General features: G+C 29.6%; 14 protein-coding genes across 14 annotated transcripts; 7 read left to right on the forward strand and 7 right to left on the reverse strand. All coding sequences in view use genetic code 12, as the record gives it.

Annotated features, from left to right (window-relative positions):
* The first annotated feature begins 158 nt into the window (after positions 1-158).
* FCA1 (cytosine deaminase) lies at positions 159-846 on the forward strand. Its single transcript, XM_064883978.1, has one exon. It carries the CDS (start codon positions 309-311, stop codon positions 759-761), a length of 453 nt encoding a protein of 150 aa, XP_064740157.1. The 5' UTR covers positions 159-308; the 3' UTR covers positions 762-846.
* A 157-nt stretch (positions 847-1,003) lies between these two features.
* Positions 1,004-1,402, forward strand: RJT21DRAFT_82439 (uncharacterized protein; the record flags this gene model as incomplete). The annotated part of the gene is made up of 1 exon (XM_064885327.1): positions 1,004-1,402. One exon carries the CDS (start codon positions 1,004-1,006, stop codon positions 1,400-1,402), a length of 399 nt encoding a protein of 132 aa, XP_064740158.1.
* RJT21DRAFT_27103 (TFIIH/NER complex subunit) lies at positions 1,246-2,624 on the reverse strand. The gene has a single exon (XM_064883979.1). It carries the CDS (start codon positions 2,583-2,585, stop codon positions 1,404-1,406), a length of 1,182 nt encoding a protein of 393 aa, XP_064740159.1. The 5' UTR covers positions 2,586-2,624; the 3' UTR covers positions 1,246-1,403.
* Positions 2,625-2,659: 35 nt separating this feature from the next.
* On the reverse strand, positions 2,660-3,739 carry RPS13 (40S ribosomal protein uS15). The gene is made up of 2 exons (XM_064885698.1): positions 3,676-3,739; positions 2,660-3,268 (listed from the first exon to the last, which is right to left on the reverse strand). Exons 1-2 carry the CDS (start codon positions 3,694-3,696, stop codon positions 2,834-2,836), a joined length of 456 nt encoding a protein of 151 aa, XP_064740160.1. The 5' UTR covers positions 3,697-3,739; the 3' UTR covers positions 2,660-2,833.
* Positions 3,740-5,176: 1,437 nt separating this feature from the next.
* Positions 5,177-6,058, reverse strand: RJT21DRAFT_27105 (uncharacterized protein). The gene is made up of 4 exons (XM_064883980.1): positions 5,993-6,058; positions 5,825-5,918; positions 5,487-5,742; positions 5,177-5,423 (listed from the first exon to the last, which is right to left on the reverse strand). Exons 1-4 carry the CDS (start codon positions 5,993-5,995, stop codon positions 5,369-5,371), a joined length of 408 nt encoding a protein of 135 aa, XP_064740161.1. The 5' UTR covers positions 5,996-6,058; the 3' UTR covers positions 5,177-5,368.
* Positions 6,059-6,200: 142 nt separating this feature from the next.
* CDC14 (phosphoprotein phosphatase) lies at positions 6,201-8,351 on the forward strand. The gene is made up of 2 exons (XM_064883983.1): positions 6,201-6,572; positions 6,654-8,351. The coding sequence occupies exons 1-2, from the start codon at positions 6,527-6,529 to the stop codon at positions 8,288-8,290; spliced, it is 1,683 nt and encodes a 560-aa protein (XP_064740162.1). The 5' UTR covers positions 6,201-6,526; the 3' UTR covers positions 8,291-8,351.
* RJT21DRAFT_27126 (uncharacterized protein) lies at positions 8,352-9,160 on the reverse strand. Its single transcript, XM_064883982.1, has 2 exons — positions 8,974-9,160; positions 8,352-8,913 (listed from the first exon to the last, which is right to left on the reverse strand). Exons 1-2 carry the CDS (start codon positions 8,974-8,976, stop codon positions 8,413-8,415), a joined length of 504 nt encoding a protein of 167 aa, XP_064740163.1. The 5' UTR covers positions 8,977-9,160; the 3' UTR covers positions 8,352-8,412.
* RJT21DRAFT_119575 (uncharacterized protein) lies at positions 8,978-10,808 on the forward strand. Its single transcript, XM_064881446.1, has one exon. It carries the CDS (start codon positions 9,198-9,200, stop codon positions 10,737-10,739), a length of 1,542 nt encoding a protein of 513 aa, XP_064740164.1. The 5' UTR covers positions 8,978-9,197; the 3' UTR covers positions 10,740-10,808.
* RJT21DRAFT_119576 (RNA polymerase II subunit B1 CTD phosphatase) lies at positions 10,809-11,733 on the reverse strand. Its single transcript, XM_064881447.1, has one exon. The coding sequence runs from the start codon at positions 11,654-11,656 to the stop codon at positions 10,838-10,840; it is 819 nt and encodes a 272-aa protein (XP_064740165.1). The 5' UTR covers positions 11,657-11,733; the 3' UTR covers positions 10,809-10,837.
* A 149-nt stretch (positions 11,734-11,882) lies between these two features.
* Positions 11,883-13,898, forward strand: RJT21DRAFT_27136 (uncharacterized protein). The gene has a single exon (XM_064883984.1). The coding sequence runs from the start codon at positions 11,910-11,912 to the stop codon at positions 13,863-13,865; it is 1,956 nt and encodes a 651-aa protein (XP_064740166.1). The 5' UTR covers positions 11,883-11,909; the 3' UTR covers positions 13,866-13,898.
* COX15 (Cox15p) lies at positions 13,859-15,416 on the reverse strand. The gene has a single exon (XM_064881448.1). The coding sequence runs from the start codon at positions 15,371-15,373 to the stop codon at positions 13,931-13,933; it is 1,443 nt and encodes a 480-aa protein (XP_064740167.1). The 5' UTR covers positions 15,374-15,416; the 3' UTR covers positions 13,859-13,930.
* A 272-nt stretch (positions 15,417-15,688) lies between these two features.
* Positions 15,689-17,975, forward strand: RJT21DRAFT_139164 (uncharacterized protein; the record flags this gene model as incomplete). Its single annotated transcript, XM_064883333.1, has 1 exon — positions 15,689-17,975. One exon carries the CDS (start codon positions 15,689-15,691, stop codon positions 17,735-17,737), a length of 2,049 nt encoding a protein of 682 aa, XP_064740168.1. The 3' UTR covers positions 17,738-17,975.
* Positions 17,961-20,596, forward strand: FAT1 (long-chain fatty acid transporter). Its single transcript, XM_064881449.1, has one exon. The coding sequence runs from the start codon at positions 18,447-18,449 to the stop codon at positions 20,412-20,414; it is 1,968 nt and encodes a 655-aa protein (XP_064740169.1). The 5' UTR covers positions 17,961-18,446; the 3' UTR covers positions 20,415-20,596.
* PGK1 (phosphoglycerate kinase) lies at positions 20,548-22,082 on the reverse strand. Its single transcript, XM_064881450.1, has one exon. It carries the CDS (start codon positions 22,044-22,046, stop codon positions 20,730-20,732), a length of 1,317 nt encoding a protein of 438 aa, XP_064740170.1. The 5' UTR covers positions 22,047-22,082; the 3' UTR covers positions 20,548-20,729.
* Between the last annotated feature and the right edge of the window lie 230 nt (positions 22,083-22,312).

The raw sequence follows: 22,312 nt of genomic DNA on the forward strand, positions 1-22,312 counted from the left end.
TTAGTGATAAAGATTTAAGTAATGAGAATGATTGTCTTGAATCTTACACTACAGTGTACAACAGATGGCTCGATAATAGTTTCCAATTTTTCTACCATAATTGTTAAATATGCTTCTGTATTATATATTCCTGTATAGTTTAAATAATCTCTTGTAGAGTACTATAATGTCTATTTACAATATTCTGAATGAGCCATTTGATAAGTCGCTTAATAAAATCTACGATGGACCAAAAAAAGAAGTGTATACTGATATTTTATCAGACCATCTAATTTAATACCCATAAGTTATACATCATTTACAACGATATGCCATTTAATGACGTGAAAGGAATGCAAATAGCCTTGGAAGAGGCTAGGAAGGGATATGAAGAAGGAGGGGTTCCTATTGGAGGAGCTCTCATAGCAGAAGATGGTACTGTATTAGGTAGAGGACATAATATGAGATTTCAAAAGGATTCAGCAACCTTACATGGTGAAATATCAACTTTAGAGAATGCTGGTAGGTTAAAGGGAAGTGTATATAAGAACTGTACTATGTATACTACATTATCACCATGTCATATGTGTTCTGGTGCTTGTTTAATGTATGGTATAAAGAGGGTCGTATTAGGGGAAAATAAGAATTTTGTAGGTGCTGAAGAGTTATTAAAATCATCTGGAGTTGAAGTTGTCAATTTAAATAATCAAGAATGTATTGATTTAATGAAGAAATTTATAGATGAAAGACCACAAGATTGGTATGAGGATATTGGGGAATAGGTTTGGAAAATCTAATTTTAAAAGTTTCGAATACAAAAAATAATAGTATCAAATCAAATTTGGCTGCTACTGCTTAAATATAATTTAAATACCTTTAATGTACTAATAAGTTGTATATGTTCGTATATAATGCATGTATTTTTACAATCTTGAATATAGCTCACAAAGCTCAATTAAGCCAACGTATTTTATGAAGTTTTTCTGCTAAAATACGCCTTACGAGATACTCACATTCTCCAAGTATGAACAAAAGGAAAAGAGAAGATGAAGTATCGCATATCGATTCACAGCGGAAAGTAGAAGATGATGGTTGTGTGTGTAACATACCACCATGTCATTTAAATCCAATTTTATTTAAAGACTATCTAGCTTATGAGAGTCATATAACTACTAATCATACATTTATATGTCAACAATGTCATCGACGATTCCCATCTAATTCAATTTTAACTTTACATATAGATGAAAATCATAATCCATTTCTTAAGATCAAACAAGAAAGAGGTGATAAAGTCTTTCGTTGTATAGAAAGTGAATGCTCAAAAGTGTGTAGGACACCAAAGACAAGAAGACTACATATGATTGAGAAACATAATTATCCCAAGGAATTTAGATTTGATGTTATAAATAGAGGTCTATAGATCAAGTACTTACACTTCTGTCAGTAACAAAGTTTCCATTCCCATTTGTATTTCCGGTTCCATTTCCATTCCCATTTTCAATACCCTTTGCATCCAATTTTCTTTTCTTTTTAGATATTACTTCAGGGGTTTGAGTTAGTTGAGCAAGTATTCTTGGATCAAATTCTGATCGACAAGCAGGACACATTTTAGTTTCAGGAATGATACTCATAATACATAGACAAACAGAACATACATAACCCAAATCTACTGATTTACCAGTTATAAAACAACTGGCTCTATAATTGACATTTGAATTTGTGGGTAAGATGATATATTGTCTAATTGAAGGTTCTATGAAAAACGCAGTTGTTAAAAATTGAATAATACCTCTTGGATCAATAATATGTAAATATATCCCATTTGTAGCATCAGATGCTTGTTGTAAATATGAAGAGTCTTGATGACCAAGTTTCACTATATCAATTGATAATTTCATCTTTTGAGCTGCAAAGATTGAATTCATAATTGGTATATATTTTACATCATCTTCATCACTTGCAGAAATAATTAATATACGTGATTTCATAGAAGTTATTGAAGTAGATGTAGTTGTTGTAGACGAATTATTGGAATCAGCCATAGTTGCATTGGTTGTTGAATTTATAGCTGAAGCTGTTGTAGTTGTAATTGATTGATCTAAAGTTAACATTCTATTTGTATAACATAATGCCATACTTAAAGCTCCAGATAATGTAGCATTTTGTTTCTTTAAATCTATGTTAGAAGATATATCATGAATATATTTATTTAATTCCTCTGCTACAGCTTCATCAACTAATCTAAATTGACGATACATTCCTTTATTTACAAAACTTGGTTCGGAATCTGTATTACTATCAACATCTTCAACATTAGAAGAAATTTGTGTCTTATCATAATCTCTTTCAGGATTAGGATATAAAAATTTAGATCCATTTAATGAACTCGCTATAAATGCAACTTGATTAGAATTATTTAATGATAAATGGGCATTTAAGAATACAAGAACTGCTTTAACAAGTTCATTAATAGTAATACGATCTCTAATATTATACCATCCACTAGGTGATAAATCCAATATAACAGTTAATAATGAAGGATCATCATTCGATCCTTCTTGATAAATCTCTTCTCTAAAGGCACTATCACTTATAGCATCCATTGATGTATATACTGTTTGTAAGTTTGTCACTAATGTTAGAGATTCCAGATATTTCAGCACTATTTTTTTTTTGGTTATATAGTGCGTAATAAATTTTTACATTGCTCTACATAGTAATAATATATTCGATAGTTTACATTCTATTATTACAGTGGTATGACATTAATAAAACTAATAAAAATATGAATTACAGATGTTTCAACTATACAAGTAAGTAAGAAGAAGGAAATATTTGTAAACCAAAAAAATTAGTTGACTAAAGCAGAAGCAGTAGCAGATTCGTATTTCCAGTTTGGTGGTAAGACGGAAACGGTTCTGTAGTATCTAGCTAATCTGTGGATTCTGGATTCGATTAAAATTAATCTGAATTTAGAGTCCTTATCTTTTCTGTTTCTTTCTAAATGCTTTCTAACAGAGACAGCCTTCTTGATTAAGTAGTATAAATCTTCTGGGATTTCTGGAGCTAAACCGTTAGATTTTAAGATTCTTAAAATCTTGTTACCGGAAACAACCTTGGTTTGAGAAACACCATGAGCATCTCTTAAAATAACACCGATTTGAGATGGAGTTAAACCCTTTCTGGCGTACTTGATGACTTGTTCAACAACTTCGTCAGAAGATAATTTAAACCAAGATGGAGCGTTTCTTGAGTATGGAAGAGCGGAGGAGGAGATACCTTTACCCTAAAATTCAGAATATTGTTAGTATTACAAACTTAGAAAAAGAAAAATGACAATACCAGGATTCCTCGACCTCATCGCAGGTTAGTTAACACTTTACTTAAATAACCTAACTTCTTTTCAAAAGTTTTAGGTTAATCGAGCAGCATTTCCCCTGCGTGAGCTTACACTTTCAATAAAAAGTGGTATCGATCAGCGAAAATGTATAAGAGCAAGTTCCAGCATCAAATACCATAAGCGTATAATAACGAATCTTAAAAGGGGGTTCCTTTTATTAGCGAAACGTTTACTTATGGCAAGACCTTAACTTTAGACTACCTCTTATACCACCAAATCGATCCTTTAAGACACAGTTTATTAATAATGCAATCGATGGATTTACTGTACTGTTATAGTAACATGACACATACAGATGAATGCATACGACCCATTTTGACGGATTATTATTTGATTATTTACTGAAGAAGGAAAAGAAAGAAGTATAATCTAAGTGAAACATCTCATTAAAAGTGAAAAATTTTTATATCTTCAAGGAAGAAAAAAGGTGAGCTTTGGTTGCGCACACGACCCCAATGTGAAAAATATTTTTCAATTTTTTCTACTACAAAGGTTACCCGCACGTATGGAAATAAGCGTAATTTTGAGAACGAAATGTAAGAGTAGCTGCAAAAAACATAGGCAACGAAGGCAACCATTTTCTCTATAAATAATATTAGATCATTGAGTAAGAATTTGATTAAATACCAATCAAGCATAACTAAAATATTGGTTTGGAAGTGTTGGATGGATGAACCTTGTGAATTCAATACAAAAAGTTTAGTGTTATCACTACCACCTGCTAGTTTGAGTTCTTTGCCAGATGAAATTCTAATTGAATCAACTTGCTGTACTAAATCTATGTCTTGTAAACTCCAGGATTTACTCTTTATGTATGAATAAATTATTCAGATCAACTCTGATTAATAATACTGGAAACATGTGCACTTTCCATCCAAAATTGAATATATATATACCCATGCACAATTCACGATTGTTAATGAAATATTATCTAACCATTCCCTCAAGAGGAAATTTCTCCATATGGTTCAAGAATCGCCTCTGGCTTCTGAAAAATATCCCCTAATGATTATTATATAACAATGGAACATATTAAGAGCCCCTTGTTTGATAAGGAAATTATAAAGAGATAATGCTATGGTTAAATCATACTTCTGTCAAAGGAATAAAACGATTTGCAAATACAATTTGTTTATTCAAGCAATTGCGGTTGAGTTTGGGAAACTTTCCGGTTCAATTTATTAATCAATTACAAGAATTATGTACTCAAGTCAATTGTTTGTATTTGAGTGTTGGTCGTGAATTTCATCAAGAAAGATTGAAAAGTTTTGCCTTGATATTGGAAGTAGGGAATTAAGTGCTGTTCGTGTATCCCGTTATGACTTTGCTCATTTACTGCGTTTCAACTCTTGAACTTGTTAAGGTCATACAACGTTGCTCATATATATTAAACATTGAAATTTTTTACAGATGTAAGATTAGAATAGACAATCGAGACTGGACAGAGATCCAAGGACCAACTAATGAATTAGTGAACTGGATAAAAGACAATATCACTAAATTTCCAAAGTTACAGTATCTTGCGTTTTACGATTATCTGTTTATAATATACAGAACAGTAGAACCATATCAATGGATTGAAATAAATGATAATCAATTGTGAGATGGGATTTTTCTTCAATTTACTCTTGATAGTCACAATATACCTTAAATGCTCAATAAAATTTATGTATTTATATTTTATGAAGTATTTGATCAATTATCCCTTACAACAGCAATATAAATTATTATTTAGAGTCAAACATAGCATATTACATCTCTTAATATTCATAGATTTCTTACTTGATAGAATGTTGATGCTCGCTTAATTGTCCGAGAGATTCAGTATTGATAATCTATGTTCAACATACTATGAAGTATTATGAACTTATTTAAATTAGTATGAAAAGTTTTTATGTCCAGTATTAATAATTACGGTCAATGATACAAGTTGAAATAAAAATTAAAACACTGTATATGTAGATCTATAACAGATTAATGTGAAGATTATAATTCTTCCTCAATATTTTCAATTTCTTCCTCATCTTCCAACTTAATTAGCCTATAAATGGATAAGGTTAGTATTAATAAATTGAAAATTTAGTGTGTTTATGACTATACATACTTTGAAACTCCTGCTTTTTCACGGAACTCTTCAACAGCTCCAGCATATAACATTCTACTTTCTTGACCACTTGTAGGTGGAATCCAATAGAGTAAAACAAATGGACTCTTTAATCTTCCATCAGGTAATTTCATTGGATATGAAAGTAAAATATATCTTGGAGAATTATCAGGTAATTCCTCAATCAATGACTCTATACTATCTATAATTTGATTATCTTCTGCTTTAATTTCATAAGATTCTTTATCAATGATATCTATTTTTAATATTTTTCTTTTGTTAATATTTCATGCCATTTCATATTAATTCTATAAATTTGAAATTTTCATTATACATACATATAATTGCTTCCATAGAAGTAGCTCTAGCACTTCCAAATCGAAATTTCCGAAGAGCTGATAAAGTCTCTTGCGAAAAAGTATATAATGACACCTTATTAATGTTAGTAATTTAGTTCAACAATTGATCTTGACCTCATAGAGTCATCATCAATAAATTCCACATACCATAATTAAATACTATCACTAATACTAATACTATAATAATGATTCTCTACTCTTTAAACTATACCAACTTCAACTCCATTAACTCGATCAAATTTATTCCTTATCCGCATTTCCTAAATCAGACATGTAAGTCCGGTCGTGCGCCGCACATTTCAATAACAGAAAAAATCACAACATCTAAACTAAAAAGGAAATATGTACTATTGTTCGAAGAATGTTTAGAAGTAATTGATGAGTTTCATATAAGATTCAACTTTTCTTATATATACAAACATTGGTAGACCAATTTATCATAGATCGTTCGTTGTATACATACCATTGGAATCACACCAGTAAGGAATCGGAATTGATTTGTTGTGTAAATATATTGAAATTGTTTAATTTAGTTTACTAGTTTTGTTTGTGTACTTTTACGGTAAAAGCTATCATATCAGCTAGTATTAAAAAAAATAATCATCACTATATATTCCCTTTAAATAAAGAACTTTAAGGAAGAGTTTTAATTAATCATCCATTATAATTTATCATAATCTAATGGCAAAATCTCGAGTAAATATCCCCTTGGTGGAATTCTTAAAGAGTAAGTATAGTTGCAAAATTGGAAACATCCACACCTCATTAGTTTTAAAACCTATGATTTTACTAACTTAATTTTAAATAGATAGAATTTATTTAGGTGCTTATGATTATACACCTCAAGATACAAATGATTTAGTTCATTTTACAGTTGAAGATGCTTTACCTTATAATGCATTTCATTTAGATTTTGGTCCTTTACATATAGGAAATTTATATCGATTTGCTGTTGTTTTACATAATATTTTAAATGAAGAATCAAATCAAGGTAAAGCAATAGTATTTTATAGTTCTACTTCACCAAAGGAAAGAGCCAATGCTGCATGTTTATTAGCTTGTTATATGGTATTAGTTCAATCATGGGCTCCTCATCAAGTATTACAACCAATTGCTCAAATAGATCCTCCATTTCAAGGATTTAGAGATGCAGGTTATTCAAATGCTGATTATGAAATTACAATTCAAGATATTGTATATGCAATGTGGAGAGCAAAAGAAAGAGGTATGATAGATTTAACAACATTTAATTTAGAAGAATATGAACAATATGAAAGAGTTGATCAAGGAGATTTTAATGTAATTTCGAAAGACTTTATTGCATTTGCATCACCTCAACAAAGTAAAAAAGGTGGATTAAATGAACCATTTAAAAAAGTTTTAAATTATTTTATGGCATCAAATGTTCAATTAGTTGTAAGATTAAATTCTCATCTTTATGATGCAAGTGAATTTACTAAAAGAAAAATGAAACATATTGATATGATATTTGATGATGGTACATGTCCAACAATGGAATATGTTCAAAAATTTGTTGGAGCTGCTGAATGTATTATAAATAAAGGTGGAAAAATTGCTGTACATTGTAAAGCAGGTTTAGGTAGAACAGGTTGTCTTATTGGAGCTCATCTTATTTATACTCATGGATTTACTGCTAATGAATGTATTGCATATATGAGAATGATTCGTCCTGGTATGGTGGTTGGACCTCAACAACATTGGCTTTATTTGCATCAAAATGATTTCCGTGATTGGAGACATACTATGGTATTAGATAATAGACCTGATACATTTATAGGAGGATTATATCCATTATGTCAATATGATGAATTTAAGAGTAGAATGAAACAAGAAGCTAAACAAAGAAAATTACAAGCTGCTCAACAAAGTTCTCCATTTAGTGGTATGGATTCATCATTCCAAACTCCTATTAGAAGAAGAAAAATAAGTGGAGCATTAGCAGCTAAAATTCAAACTGCTGTACCTATGGAATCTCCTGGTCAACCAAGAAAATATAATGAAGCAGATGAAGGTTCAGGTACTCCTGAATTAATAAATAATTCTGATGAAGAAAATATTGAAACTATTATAACTACAAATCATAATCGAGATGAAAATGATATGATAGATGGTGATTCAATGTCAATATCACCTAATAGAGATGATTCTAATGAATGGAGAGTATTAAGATCAATATCTTCTGGACCAAATAATCAACCAATACAACTTACAAAGACAACCACTACTACAACAACAAGAACAGTCAGTACGACATTATCCTCATCACCAAATCCTCAATCACCAGGAATTGGAATTAAATATCCTAAATCTAGATCAACTTCAAGAGGTAATTCTATGATTCAATCTAAAAGTCCAAGTTATAATGGAACTCGAGTTCTTTCGGCTGGTATACGTAAAACAAGTGGATCTAGTGGTAGAAAATAAATAAATAAATTAATTAATCAATCAATATGATTCTGTACTTTTATATATATAATACGAAGAAACGCATATAGAACTATATTAATTGAAGTAAATAATGTACTATATACTCTATAATTCTATTTTCATTCTTCAAAAGCAGCTTCAATAACATCAAATGGATCATCATTTCCATAAGCAAATGCTAATATATCATAATCATTAAATATTATACTTGATAAAGTTGTATCATCAAGTAATTCTATCCATTCATTTTCATAAGGTGATGATTTATCCTTAGGAATTGCAAGTCTTAATTGAGAACTTTCAACTTTCTTTATAATATTTGGATTTGAATTTGAATTATCATCAGTATCAATATCAATATCTTCCATATATTCAGGTTTAGGTATTGGTATAGGTATATTAGCTTCTTCATCATCTTCATCTTCATCTACTGGTATAGGTTCATCATCAACAATTGATAAACCTCCTGAAGCATTTATAGCTTTACTTAATAAACTTTTAAAATTTTCAAGTGTTTGAGCTTTTGATTGTTGTAAATCTATAGGAAATACATATGTTGCCCGTCCTCGTTTAAATTTCAATATAGTTATCAGAGCTATTATGGGTTTAGATTTAGGAGGCTATAATTTAATTATTGTTAGTATAAGATGATCATGTGATACTCTCATATTTATACTTACCATTATAAGTTTGTAGTTGTACTGGATAATCACGGGATTGACTATTAGTATTAAGTATTAGTATTAGTATTAGTATTAAGTATTAAGTATTAGTATTGTATTTAGCTGTTACATAGACATAGTTAACAATCGCGTTTTGCTAGTGAGAAAAAATATATAGATGGATAAAAAAATTTCACTAATTATTTAACTTAACTATATAAGATCATAGAAATGATTTATTAATGTCTACCACAAATTTAATTTCGAAGAGTTTACATTCGGCCGCTGTAAGATCCTTATATAGAGAGATTATACGACGTAATAGTAAACTTTATAAACTCCCTGGAACGTTTCAAATAAAATCTAATCCTAAATTATCAGATAATTATAAGAATATTTCATATGAATTAAAGATTTATATTAATGAACAATTCAGAAGAAATCGACTGTATTTAGATAAATTATCTAGTTCATATCTTTTTGGAGTACAACTAATTCAAATATTAGATGAAATATTAAATAATAATGGAAATAATATAGATTCTTTAGTAGAAATTATCGATAAATATAGGCAAAAGAATTTGAAGAATCAGGATAACAGAGCTTCTTCTAAAAGAAATAAATTATTAAAGCTTAAAAAGAAACATGAACCTTTTAGATTCAATAACTTTAATGATTCTAAAAAGCATTCTATTATAAAGGAAACTCATAAATTGTGTAAATCATATAATGAAAATGTATTGGGAAGATACCTTAGACTTCAATTAAGGAGAGAAAAATTACCATATCCCCTGAAATTATTAAATACATCGGAATTCAAGAAAGTAGAAGAAAATCTTAGAGGTAAAAGTTTCTATGAATCTTTTCGATCTCAAGATTTTAAACTGGCATATGATCAAGAATATGTTGAATCAATTATAATTCCAAGTTTAGAATATGATATTAATAAATATCAATATTTTAATAAATTTAAATGGAAAATAACTGAAAGAGGTCCAGCCAAAGTTGTAAAGAGGGTAATCACTGCAGGTCCGTTTCATTTAAGTAAACTTTCGTTACCATATAAACAAAGAAATGACGATAAAAAATTAGCCTTTGATATTTTAAAGCTGAATACATTAATTAGAGTCAGTAACGTATGGAATATGGAGGAAGGAAATACAGAAACAGGTGAGGATATAGAAAAAGATGGATCATTTGCAATTAAAGGTAGTAAAGGATTTGGTGAAAGGGAATACATGTATCCTCGATATTATTATGAAGAACTTGCAGAAAGTGAAGGACTTTGGGAATTTTTATTAGAATTAGAAATTCATCCAAACTTTATATTGGATAAACAATTACTTCGTAAAAAGGATTTTATAATAAAGTCCTGGACAAATCCTTTGCAAGAAACGACTCAAGTTCTTGAATCGAATTTAAATGATGACAAGAACAGATTGGAGCAATATTATGCTGAAACTCATTCTCCTGAGGTTATTGCAGAAATTCAAAAAAAAGTAGATAAAGTTTTTGAAAAGGAAACAGAGGAATATCGACAATTGGTTAGAAAATTAAAACTAAATCAAGTATTTAAACATTCAGAAATAGTCAATTTAGGTGATAGAGTTTCCGAAACATATTTTGAAAAATTTAGTAATCGATCAAAATCAAATAATTTAGAAGATGGTATATCACAATATGAAAGAGTTGGATTAGGTAAAACACTTGGAGATTATTTAGCAGAAGCTAAATATTCCAAGTATATCTGGGGAGAAAAGTTCTATAATAGATTTAAATTCTAACTTGTAAATAGTATAAGTATAAGTATAAATAATATTATAATTATAATATATGTATATATTCATAAAATTCATTATAATGTACAAAAATAATAACCCATTTATACGACATAACCTCCAAAACTCTTATTACTAGTTATATAACCTTCAACAGCACTAGATAATTCTTCTTTACTATTTTCATCAAATTCATTTTCTTCATCAGCATCTCCAATTAAATTACCTTCTTTCTCTACTATTTCAAAATCTTGAATTAATTTTATTAAATGATTAGCATCCTTTTGAGAATCATAATCTGATACTGATAATCCACTCATCATTGCAATTACATCAGATAAACTTTTACCTTGATCTTTAAGTTCTCGATGTTTTGCTAATACTTCTTCTAGACAAGTAATTCCATTTTCATACCATGTTGAAGGAGCATCTTTTGAAAACGGCGGTACAATCATTATATCATTTCTTGCAAATACTGCTTCACTTGATAATTGATTTCTATAAAATATAGATGCTTGATAATGTTCTTTACAACAATATTGAGACAAATAAGTATTTGGAAGTATAATTGATGGTTTCCTATTATAAATTTGAAATTTTGTTGATACCCCAGGATCTTTTAATGAAGCCGGTATAGTACCATTACTATTAGTAGATAAGCGACGAACCAGTTGTTTTGGAGTTTTATCACAAATTATATAACCACATAAATGTTCTATATTTCTTTCTTCAACAATATCATCATAAGCTCTATCTGTTAAAAATCTACTTAAAAATTTTAATAATCTATAATCAACATAATGATCAACTAATAATTCGGTTGTAATAAGTTGAATTTTGGACGCTTCTTGTGGAGTTAACAACTCTCTATTAGCAAATTGCTCTAAGAGTTGTATATAATTTTCTAAGCTAATAAGTTCCATAGGGTCTAGCTATAGAGTATATATACTAATATAATTATTGAAGTTTTTAATTGAATTAATCTTTATTTTACTATAGGTATAACTATACGATACTAAATAGGAATTCCATCCATCATTAAAACATTTCGTGTGCGCTCCAAATGGCTAATGAGTTTTTGTGGTTATAAGCCAATAAATATTTCACTTTAGTATAGTTTTTTTTTTTTTTTTAATTTTTTACAAACCTTTACAATTGATATAGCTCAGCTTTAATATGGGTCGTCACAGACTAAGTAGTGGACCTACCAAAGTCAATTCTAAGAGTCAGAGTCAAAGTCAAAGTCAAAGTCAAAGTCATGGTAGAAGACTGGAAGATTCAAGATCAATATCTCGATCTCGAGGGTCAAGTATATCTCATAGTAATAAAGATCGAAAATTAATATCAATTGTGGGGAATAGAGCTAAACAATTGTTTAATATAAAGGGTAAAGAAAGATTACTTAGTTTATATAATTTACTTTTAATAGAATTAAATTTACCTAATAATACAGATAATATATTAGATGAACTGGTAAATAATCTTAATATTCCATTACAAGAAGTTATAAATATGATTAAAGTACCATATCATCTTGAACAATTTATGATTTTTGGATTAATGATATGTTTTAATTCATTTTTAACATTATTTACTTTAGCACCATTAAAAATAATTATTTCATTTATAATTGCTATAAAAAATGAATTAATTCATATTAAAATTAATCATTCAATTAGTTATAAATTATGGTTAAGAAGTTTCTCTTGGGTTAAAAAAGATGTAGTAACATTAATAATTATTTTAATTTCTTTATTAATTTTATCAATAAGATTAGATATTTCAAGAATGTATCATGAAGTTAGAGGTGAAGCTCATATAAAATTATATGTTATATTTGGTGTATTAGAAGTAGCAGAAAAACTTTGTTCATCATTAGGTCAAGATATTATGAATATTCTTTATAATATACCAATATTTAAGCAAGAGAATTCGAAAAATTATTTAAAATTCTTTATATTTTTTTCATTGGCTATATTTTATGTTTCATTTCATACTTATATTTTAATTTATCAAACAGTTTCATTAAATGTTGCAGCTAATTCTTATTCTAATGCATTAATGGCTTTACTCCTTTCAAATCAATTTTCAGAATTAAAAAGTGCAGTATTTAAAAAATTTGAAAGAGAGGGACTCTTTCAAGTTGCTATGGCAGATTTAACTGAAAGATTTCAATTACTGTTCATGTTAGGTATTATTGCTATACGAAATCTTTTACAACTTAATAGTACTCAACTGGGTTTAATTCCAAATAGTTGGAATAGTTGGAATACATGGTTTGGAGCAACTTTTGGTCCTGGAATTGTAGTAATAGGTAGTGAAATATTTGTTGATTGGTTAAAACATTGTTATATTTCGAAATTTAATAAGATACGACCTCGAGTATATGAAAAATTCTTATATGTTTTTAGTTTGGACTTTTTAGAAGTATTTAATTCAAATCCTGATCAACATGAACTCACTGATTATATTTTCTTAACTAGAAGAATTGGTTTACCATTACTTTCATCAGCAGTTTGTTTCTTAAGAATGACACTCCCTGATTTAAGACAAGTATTTATATTTCCTATTGTATCTTCAGCTACATATGCCATATTAAGTTCATCATTATTGATCTTTGTTACTTTTATAACACTTTTATTAGTACGATTAATCTTAGGAATGGTTATTTTAAAAATTGCTAATGTCATAAGAAATAATCATATACGAAATTCAATTTCTCAAAGGAGTTCAAAAATATTCCCTACTAATTCTCATTCATCTAAGGTTAAGAATAATGATTTATCAGATGATCAAGATATAGTTGCACAATCTACTCCTGAACCGGAATATATAGTTAAAGAAGAATCACCAAATAGTGCAGTTAAACCAGAATCACCTTCGGATAATTCTATATCTATAATAGATCTGTCATTTTTCCCGGGAATACCCAATACAGAAGCATCTTCTATTAATCCTAATACAAGAAATTTCCTATACGATTCAGATGAAGAGATTCCTCCTACTTTAGAGGAGACTAGAAATAAAAAGATCTTAAACAAACATAGAAATTCTAATAATATCGAAGAGGATGAAGTTCATAGTTTAAATAAAGTGTTACGATATGAAATGTCAAGTAAAAGAATATGGTAACTATAGAATTATAGATTATCTTTATTTATATAATAGCTATATACAAGAAATATTTATTTACAAATTTAATATTTGACCTTTAATAATTGGTTTTTCATTAACTTGTTAATATAACCAATTGCTTCTGGTCTAGGAGCTTTTAATCTTGCCGAAAATAATAAACAGGTTGTAAGTAAAGCCAATGCACCTGCTTGATGAGCAGCAGCAAGTGGAATAGGAACCAAATAAATTAATGTAGAAATACCAAGGGCTACTTGAAGTGTAGCAAATCCCATTACTGTATGCATCAGCTTTACAGCCAGTTTAGGAATTATGGCTTTATTTTTATTTACAATATGGTGAGCACCTAAAATGGCAAAGAAAGCTGTGGTTGCAAAAATACGATGAACTAATTGAACTGTGGTTGGATTCTCTAATAAATTTCTCCACCATAAATCAGATTTATCTTCCTTTCTAGCAAAAACAGGTGACATAAGTTCTCCATAAGCAGGAACTATATCATCACCCATATGAGGGAATGTATTATAGATTAAACCTGCATCAAGACCAGCCACCATACCACCTGTCATAGCAGTTATAAAAGTAAGAACTAATAAACCAGTACCCATTAATCTTATATTTCTAATTTTTGGACTTGTCAATATACTGATTGCTGATTCAAACTTTTCTGGAGATATTTTGGATAATTTCAATAATTTATTTTCATTCAAGATTTCAAAAGCAGTCCATAAAACTCCTAAATACATTAAAAAGGCAGCTCCAAGATGAGTAGTTAAACGATATTGAGATACAGTTGGTTTAGAATTTCTATTTACCAATTGTTCTTCATCTAATCCTGATTTAACCATCCACCAACCTATGAATCCTTGTAAACCTAATAAACCAGTTAAACCAACAACTCTTCTTGTAATATGAGTAGAGAATCTACCTCTTTTCCAGAAATAAATGGCTGGAAGAATAAAGAATAACCCAATTCCTCTTCCAACTAATCTGTGACCCCATTCCATACTATAAATAAATTTAAATTCTTCTAAATTAATATGAGAATTTAATTGTTTAAATTCTGGTGAATCCTTATACTTGGTAAATTCAAGTTCCCAATCTTCTTGAGTTAAAGGAGGAAGAGCGCCAGTAACTGGTTTCCATTCAGTAATTGATAATCCTGATTCAGTTAATCTTGTTAAACCTCCAAGAACTACAATACCAAATACTAAAGAAGAAGTACCAATTAACCAATAACCTACTGATTTATTAGAAATAGTATTAGAACCATTGTTTCTAAAACTAGATTTACCAGCATTTATAATTGGTGAATCTTTTATTGAATTATTAACAGTAGTTTGTAATGTAGAATAATGTCTTGAATTAAATTTCGAAACATATTTGTTAAATCCAAATCCCGGTTTAGATAATCTCGATGGTATTGATAATCTACACCCTTTACTTTGGGTAAGAATATTTAATACAATGGAATTCTTAGTAAAGAAAAATCTTGTCTTTGAAAGCATCGCTAAATGCAAATGGTAAAGCTTTACTGATCTGTTCGATAAGTTTCCTTTTACTATTATAAGTGAAAAGTTGTAGTGGAATGATTTGCAGAGTCTCCGGCATATTGCGCAACTGGTCCGATAACCTCCATGCCTCCAAAAAGTAAGCGACACTCACTAGACAATTATTGGCCCCAAAACTTTTGTGTAGCCAATTTTTTAGCAACTAGATAAAGCGACTTTTATTATGGAGTATTAGTGATAACTCATGAACACATTTTACAAGTTTAATTTTCAATATTATACTTCAATTATAATTAGAATAGAGGCAAGGGAATGGTTAGCGGGTTGCAGGAATTAGAAGAGGAGATACCAATTTCAGTTAGTGAGGATATTCCAAATACTTTCACTGTTAATGTATACAAGAGAGACCTTGAATTTATAAAGAATGATGATATTCCATTTGGAGCTGATTTACTGCTTGGAGAAGATTTTTCAATACAAGGAATGACTGTTAACAACATGGCGCTTGCTAGAGATTATTCAGAAGAAGAGCTTGTATCTAACGCGGTATATATATTTCTTCTATTAGTGTTTTCAACTGTTGTGTTAGGCGCTCTATTATTTGGTATAAGGGAATATTATTTATCCATACGATATAAACCAAATTCAGCCACTAGTGATAAGGTTCGTAAAAGTAATTGGAATAATGCCATAGTTAGTTCAAAGATAGCGAAAGATCAGAAAGATCACAAAGATCAGGAATTCTCATCACATAGTCAATACCAAATGAAGAAAGTAACTGATAAAATAAGTAATGACGAAGAATGGAATGAAATTTCAATAAATGAAGAGAGAAGCAGAATTTCAAGTGGAATAGTTAGTCAATTATCAGAAAACCAGCAGCTTCCAGTTTCAGAGTATTCGCAATATAAGGAGAATCCAGTCACCGTTACTAATTCCACAGAAGGTGGTTTATTAACCAATGATTCATTAGATGTACAAGTAGTGAAAACTATAAAAGTGTTTCACGATGATAATGTTAATTCCCCAGAATTCAGTGAACATTCCATAACAAAGTTCTTGCAATCTGAATTTAAAGAAGTTGAGGGTTTGAAACAGTATAAGAAAGGTAACAAGTATAATTATAAACAATTGAATGAAATAAGAGATACGGTAATTTCTAGTATATTTTCTACGTTGACATCAGAAGAGAAAGAGAGTCATTGTATTAGAATGACTTCTGTACTTAGATACTCCTTACCAATTCCTAAAACCAGCTTCACTAGTGTTTATTTTGCCGATAGAGTTATTGGAGAAATTAGAACCAACTTACTTGGAACTAATTCAGAAAATTTAGACAATACAACAAAGTCTATTGAAATTCTAAAGCTTCTTTCAATTGGTGTCTCATATAACTTATTTGATAATCCTAATTATTTCATTCCCATTTTTAATGATTTTATTACTGATATCATTGATACCAATGCGGTATTTGAATTATTAAAGGACTTGAATTCAAATAGTCAAAGTTTATTGATAGAAATGATTCTTATATATTGTTGGTCCCATTATAACTTTAAAAAGTCCAATAATTCATCAATAAAGATTCAATTCCAAGCATGGAAGTTACAGGAACCTGTTATTCAACCAAGGTATAATATTTTTCGTTTTCTATGCAATGTTTTATTGGGTTTAAGTATCATTGACTACATTCCTACAAGTGTTCGAATGGAAGATGAGCTTAAAACATTCGTACTCCTAAGAGAAGCTGTCAAAGGTTCCTTATGCAACGAGTATATCTCGATGGTACCTATGTTTGCACAGGCTGTTGATGTTACACAATTGTCCGATATAAAATATTTATTCTACGAACTATTGAAATTATTGGTGTCAAAGCATGTTAAATGTTGCATGGATGATTATTTGCAACAAAATGATATTGACTTAAAGGCTATTTTACAACATGGGTTTTGGAATAAGCATCAAAACAAGGTTAGTCGAAAGACAAGAGAAATATATCAAATATTACTAGATAATGGATATAGTCAAGTTCGACTGTGGAGAAAAGAAGTTGGTGATGGTCAAATTTATGTTCCATCAGCACCATTACAACTTGAAATGCCGGAACCAATAGATAGTGCTGCTTTTTATACAGCCCGCGCTCCAAGACCCGTTACTCCAGGTTCTTGGAATATAGAACCTTCTAAACGAGGCTCAAATAGTGAAGGTAATATTGCTGCAAATAATGCTATTGCTAATGCTACTGCTAATAGTGGCTCTCCTATAGTTATTCCATCGTTAAGAAATGCTACGTTTCAACATCATAGAATACAATCTCAACGCATTCACCAAAATAGCAGCAATAATGAACTGGCTCATTAGATAACAATCTGGCATGAATGCAGGCATAAGAACTCCCCCTCCTCCAATGCAAAAAAGAAATAAGATTTCATGTGAAGCGTTGTATGCAAGCCGAAGACATCTGAAAATGATTTTGAACCGAGCATAAATATTTCGGTTGATAAATTTACCATAAATATGATAATTAATTTTAGTTCTATATTATGAGATTTTAGTTAAGGTACTACCTTTGTAAATGAACGTCGTCATTATAAAGTTAATATTGAATCCAATATTAATATAAATTTCAGCAATTAAATGGGTGTTCATTGCCTAATCTGGTAATTATCGCTAAACATAAGAATTTATTATCTGCAAAATTCAAAATTGCACATGAAGTAGTACTTTAATTCTTTTTTTTTGGGTTGCGGAGAGTTTCCTAAGAACCGAAATATGCGTCGTCATTTAACATTGATATATATACTAGTTGATCTTCCAAATTGTAATTACTAGATTCTTTAACTCTCTTGTTGATAAAGTTATCTTACATATATAAAAAGTTTGTATAAACCATCTTTAATTGTACGGTGACGTATTGCGCAGTCTCATCACACCTCGGTATCGGAGAAAAATCGTTATTTAGCGCAATTTATATATATCTTATAGACTAGAGTTAAGTTTTTACAAGACTTCTTATTAATCATAAAATTACAATATAATTAGAAAATAACAAAGAATTAATAATTTTGTTATGTCTGGTGTTGAATTAGCAGTGGCTGGATTATTGGGTGCTCAATTGTTAGAAGCTAAAACTCATATAGCTGAAGATTTCTTACTTGCTCAACATGTTATAAGAAGTGCTATACCTTTCTTATATAATTCAGCACGAGGTAAAGCTAGTTATTGGTATTATTTTGAAAGTACTGCACTTAGTAAACCAAATAATAAAGCTATAGTTTTTCCAAGACCTAGAAAGGATGCTCCTCCTATAAAGACAGATTCCAAAGGTTATAAAATTTATGATGATCAATTTACTTTGGAAACTTTTACTTATAAAGAATTATATGATATTGTTTTAAGATTATCATATATTTTAAAGTTTGAATATGGTGTAACTGCAGAACAAACTATTGGTGTTGATTGTATGAATAAACCATTATTTATTTTCCTTTGGTTAGCATTATGGAATATTGGTGCAGTACCTGCATTTTTAAATTTCAATACTAAGGATAAACCATTAGTTCATTGTATTAAGATTGCCAATGTAACTCAAGTATTTATTGATCCAGATTGTTCTGGTCCAATAAAAGAAACTGAACCTTTAATTAATGAAGAATTACCTAATGTTAAATTACATTATATTAATGAACCAGAATTATTGAAAGTTATAAGTGATAAATCTAGGCCAAAACATAGAGCTCCAGATAATACTAGAAGACCACAAGATCAAAATTATGATTGTTGTACATTAATTTATACTTCTGGTACTACTGGATTACCTAAGGCAGGTATTATGTCTTGGAGAAAAGCATTTATGGCTGGATCAATGTTTGGACATATTGTTAAGATTAAAGAAAATTCTAATGTTTTAACTGCCATGCCATTATATCATTCAACAGCTGCAATGTTGGGTGTTTGTCCTACATTATTAACTGGTGGATGTGTTTCTGTTTCTCAAAAATTTTCAGCTACATCTTTCTGGACTCAAGCTAAATTATCTGGTGCTACTCATATGCAATATGTTGGAGAAGTATGTCGTTATTTATCTAATGCACCTTATCATCCAGATCAAGATGCTCATCAAGTTCGTATAGCTTATGGTAATGGTTTACGTCGTGATATTTGGTCAGGATTTAAAAAGAGATTTCATATTGATGCTATTGGAGAATTCTATGCATCTACTGAATCTCCAATTGCTACAACTAATTTACAATATGGTGAATTTGGTGTTGGAGCTGTTCGTAAATATGGATCTTTAATTAATCTTTTCTTATCATTTACTCAAGTCATTGTTAAAATGGATCCTGAAGATGAAGGTGAAGTATATAGAGATCCAAAGACTGGATTCTGTACAACAGCTCAATATAATGAACCTGGAGAATTATTAATGAAAATTTTAAATGCTGAAAAGCCAGAAGAAACTTTCCAAGGTTATTATGGTAATAAACAAGCTTCAACTAAGAAGATTCTTTTTGATGTATTTAGAAAGGGAGATGCATGGTTTAGATCAGGAGATTTACTTAAAATGGATCAAGATGGATTATTATATTTTGTTGATAGATTAGGTGATACTTTCCGTTGGAAATCTGAAAATGTATCAGCCACTGAAGTTGAAAATGAATTAATGGGTTCTAAAACCATTAAACAAACTGTTGTTGTTGGAGTTCAAGTTCCAAAGCATGAAGGTAGAGCATGTTTTGCTGTTCTTGATCCATTAGATGAATATCTTGATCAATCTAAACATGAAGAAATTTTAAAGAAGGTTTATGAACATGTAAATCATTCATTACCAAAATATGCTGTACCACAATTTATTAAAATTAGTAGAGAAATTGAAGCAAGTCATAATCATAAAGTTCCAAAGAATCAATTTAAACATCAAAAATTACCAAAGGGAGCTTCAGGAACTGAACTTATTTATTGGTTAAATGGTGATAAATATGAAGAATTAACTGAAGAAGCATGGAGTAGTATTCTTAATGGTAATGCTAAATTGTAGAATTAGAAATTTTAGAAATGGACTATATATATTATTTTACCTTTATTAACTTAACATTCAATTCTTTTCTCTTTACGTTTTATAAAAATTAAATTAAATTAAATTAAATTAAACTAAATTAAATTAAATTACATTACATTAAATTACGTCATATTCCATGTCTTTTCTTTATATACATTATTTATTATTATACACATTGATTTGTAATAAAACGACATTTTCCTACACTGATAAATATTTAATAAAGATTGTACGTATATTATGATTATTTTAATGTTTATTAATCAAAACAATTATCATGTTAATACACTAGAATTATTTTTCAGAAATAGCAACAACACCAGGTAATTCTTTACCTTCCAATAATTCTAAGGAGGCACCACCACCAGTAGAAACATGAGATAATTTGTCAACAACACCATATTTCTTAGCAACAGTAGCAGTATCACCACCACCAATAATAACAGTGTTACCTTCTTCAGCAGATTTAACAGCAGCATCTAATAAAGATTTAGTACCAGCAGCGAATTTTTCAAATTCAAATACACCTGGTGGACCATTCCAAACAATAGTCTTAGCCTTAGCAACAGCAGCAGCAAATAATTCTCTAGATTTTGGACCAGCATCTAATCCCATCCAGTTATCTGGAATACCTTGTTCTTGAGTAGCAACACCAGTTTCAGCATCTTTATCGAATTTATCAGCAGTAACAAAATCAACTGGTAAAACTAATTCAACACCATTCTTTTTAGCCTTAGCAACTAAATGTTCAACTTGTTGAGCACCAGCTTCATCGAATAAAGAATCACCAATTGGCATTTTATCTAAAACTTTCTTAAAAGTAAAAGCCATACCACCACCAACAATTAAAATATCAACTTTATCTAATAAGTTATCAATTAATTGAATCTTATCAGAAACTTTAGCACCACCTAAAATAGCCAAGAATGGTCTAACTGGGTTTTCTAAAGCTTTAGCAAAATATTCTAATTCTTTAGCCATTAAGAAACCAGAAGCTCTCTTTGGTAAATCAAAACCAACCATTGATGAATGAGCTCTGTGGGCAGTACCAAAAGCATCATTAACATAAACATCAGCTAATGAAGTTAATTGACTTCTAAATTTCTTAACATCTTCAGCAGATGCTTTAATTTTTTGTCCATCAACTTTTTTAGAACCTTCTTCTTCAATATGGAATCTTAAATTTTCTAATAAGAAAACTTCACCATCAGTTCCAGCATTAACAGCTTTTTCAACTTCTGGACCTACAGAATCAGATAAAAAGTGAACTTTTTTACCTAATAATTTTTCTAATTCAGCAGCAACTGGTGCTAAAGAATATTTTTCATTTGGTTCACCATTTGGTCTACCTAAATGAGAAGCTAAGATAACAGCCTTTGGTTTATGTTCTAAAACATATTGAATAGTTGGTAAAGCAGCAACAATTCTTTGATTATTAGTTATAGTTTTACCATCTAATGGAACATTAAAATCGACTCTAATAAAGACTCTCTTTCCAGTAACATCTAAATCTTTGACAGATAATTTTTTAGATAATGACATGATTAATAAATTATTATAATTATAATTGTTAATTAAATAAAAATAATTACCAATTGAAGTAATTTTCATATAAAAATTTATTTCATTGAATTATTGGGAAAAGTGGTGATAATTTATATTTCATCACTAGCTCCCACTCCAGCCCCAGTTCCCACCGAGTCGCACCAGAAGTGTTAGTGCCTGAGGGAGTTGGGTGAGGGTGACAGCGCGCAACGTTACCAATGGCGGACTGCATAATGGTTAAACATTACAAAAAAATGCCCGGCGGATACCAACCTTCCGCTAGGAGCACGAGCGAGAGGATCTGATGTAATTCTGATTTTGTTTGTAGTAAT

Source organism: Scheffersomyces amazonensis (genome assembly GCF_036850825.1).
Source record: "Scheffersomyces amazonensis strain UFMG-HMD-26.3 chromosome Unknown RJT21scaffold_2, whole genome shotgun sequence".
Lineage (NCBI taxonomy): Eukaryota > Fungi > Ascomycota > Pichiomycetes > Serinales > Debaryomycetaceae > Scheffersomyces > Scheffersomyces amazonensis.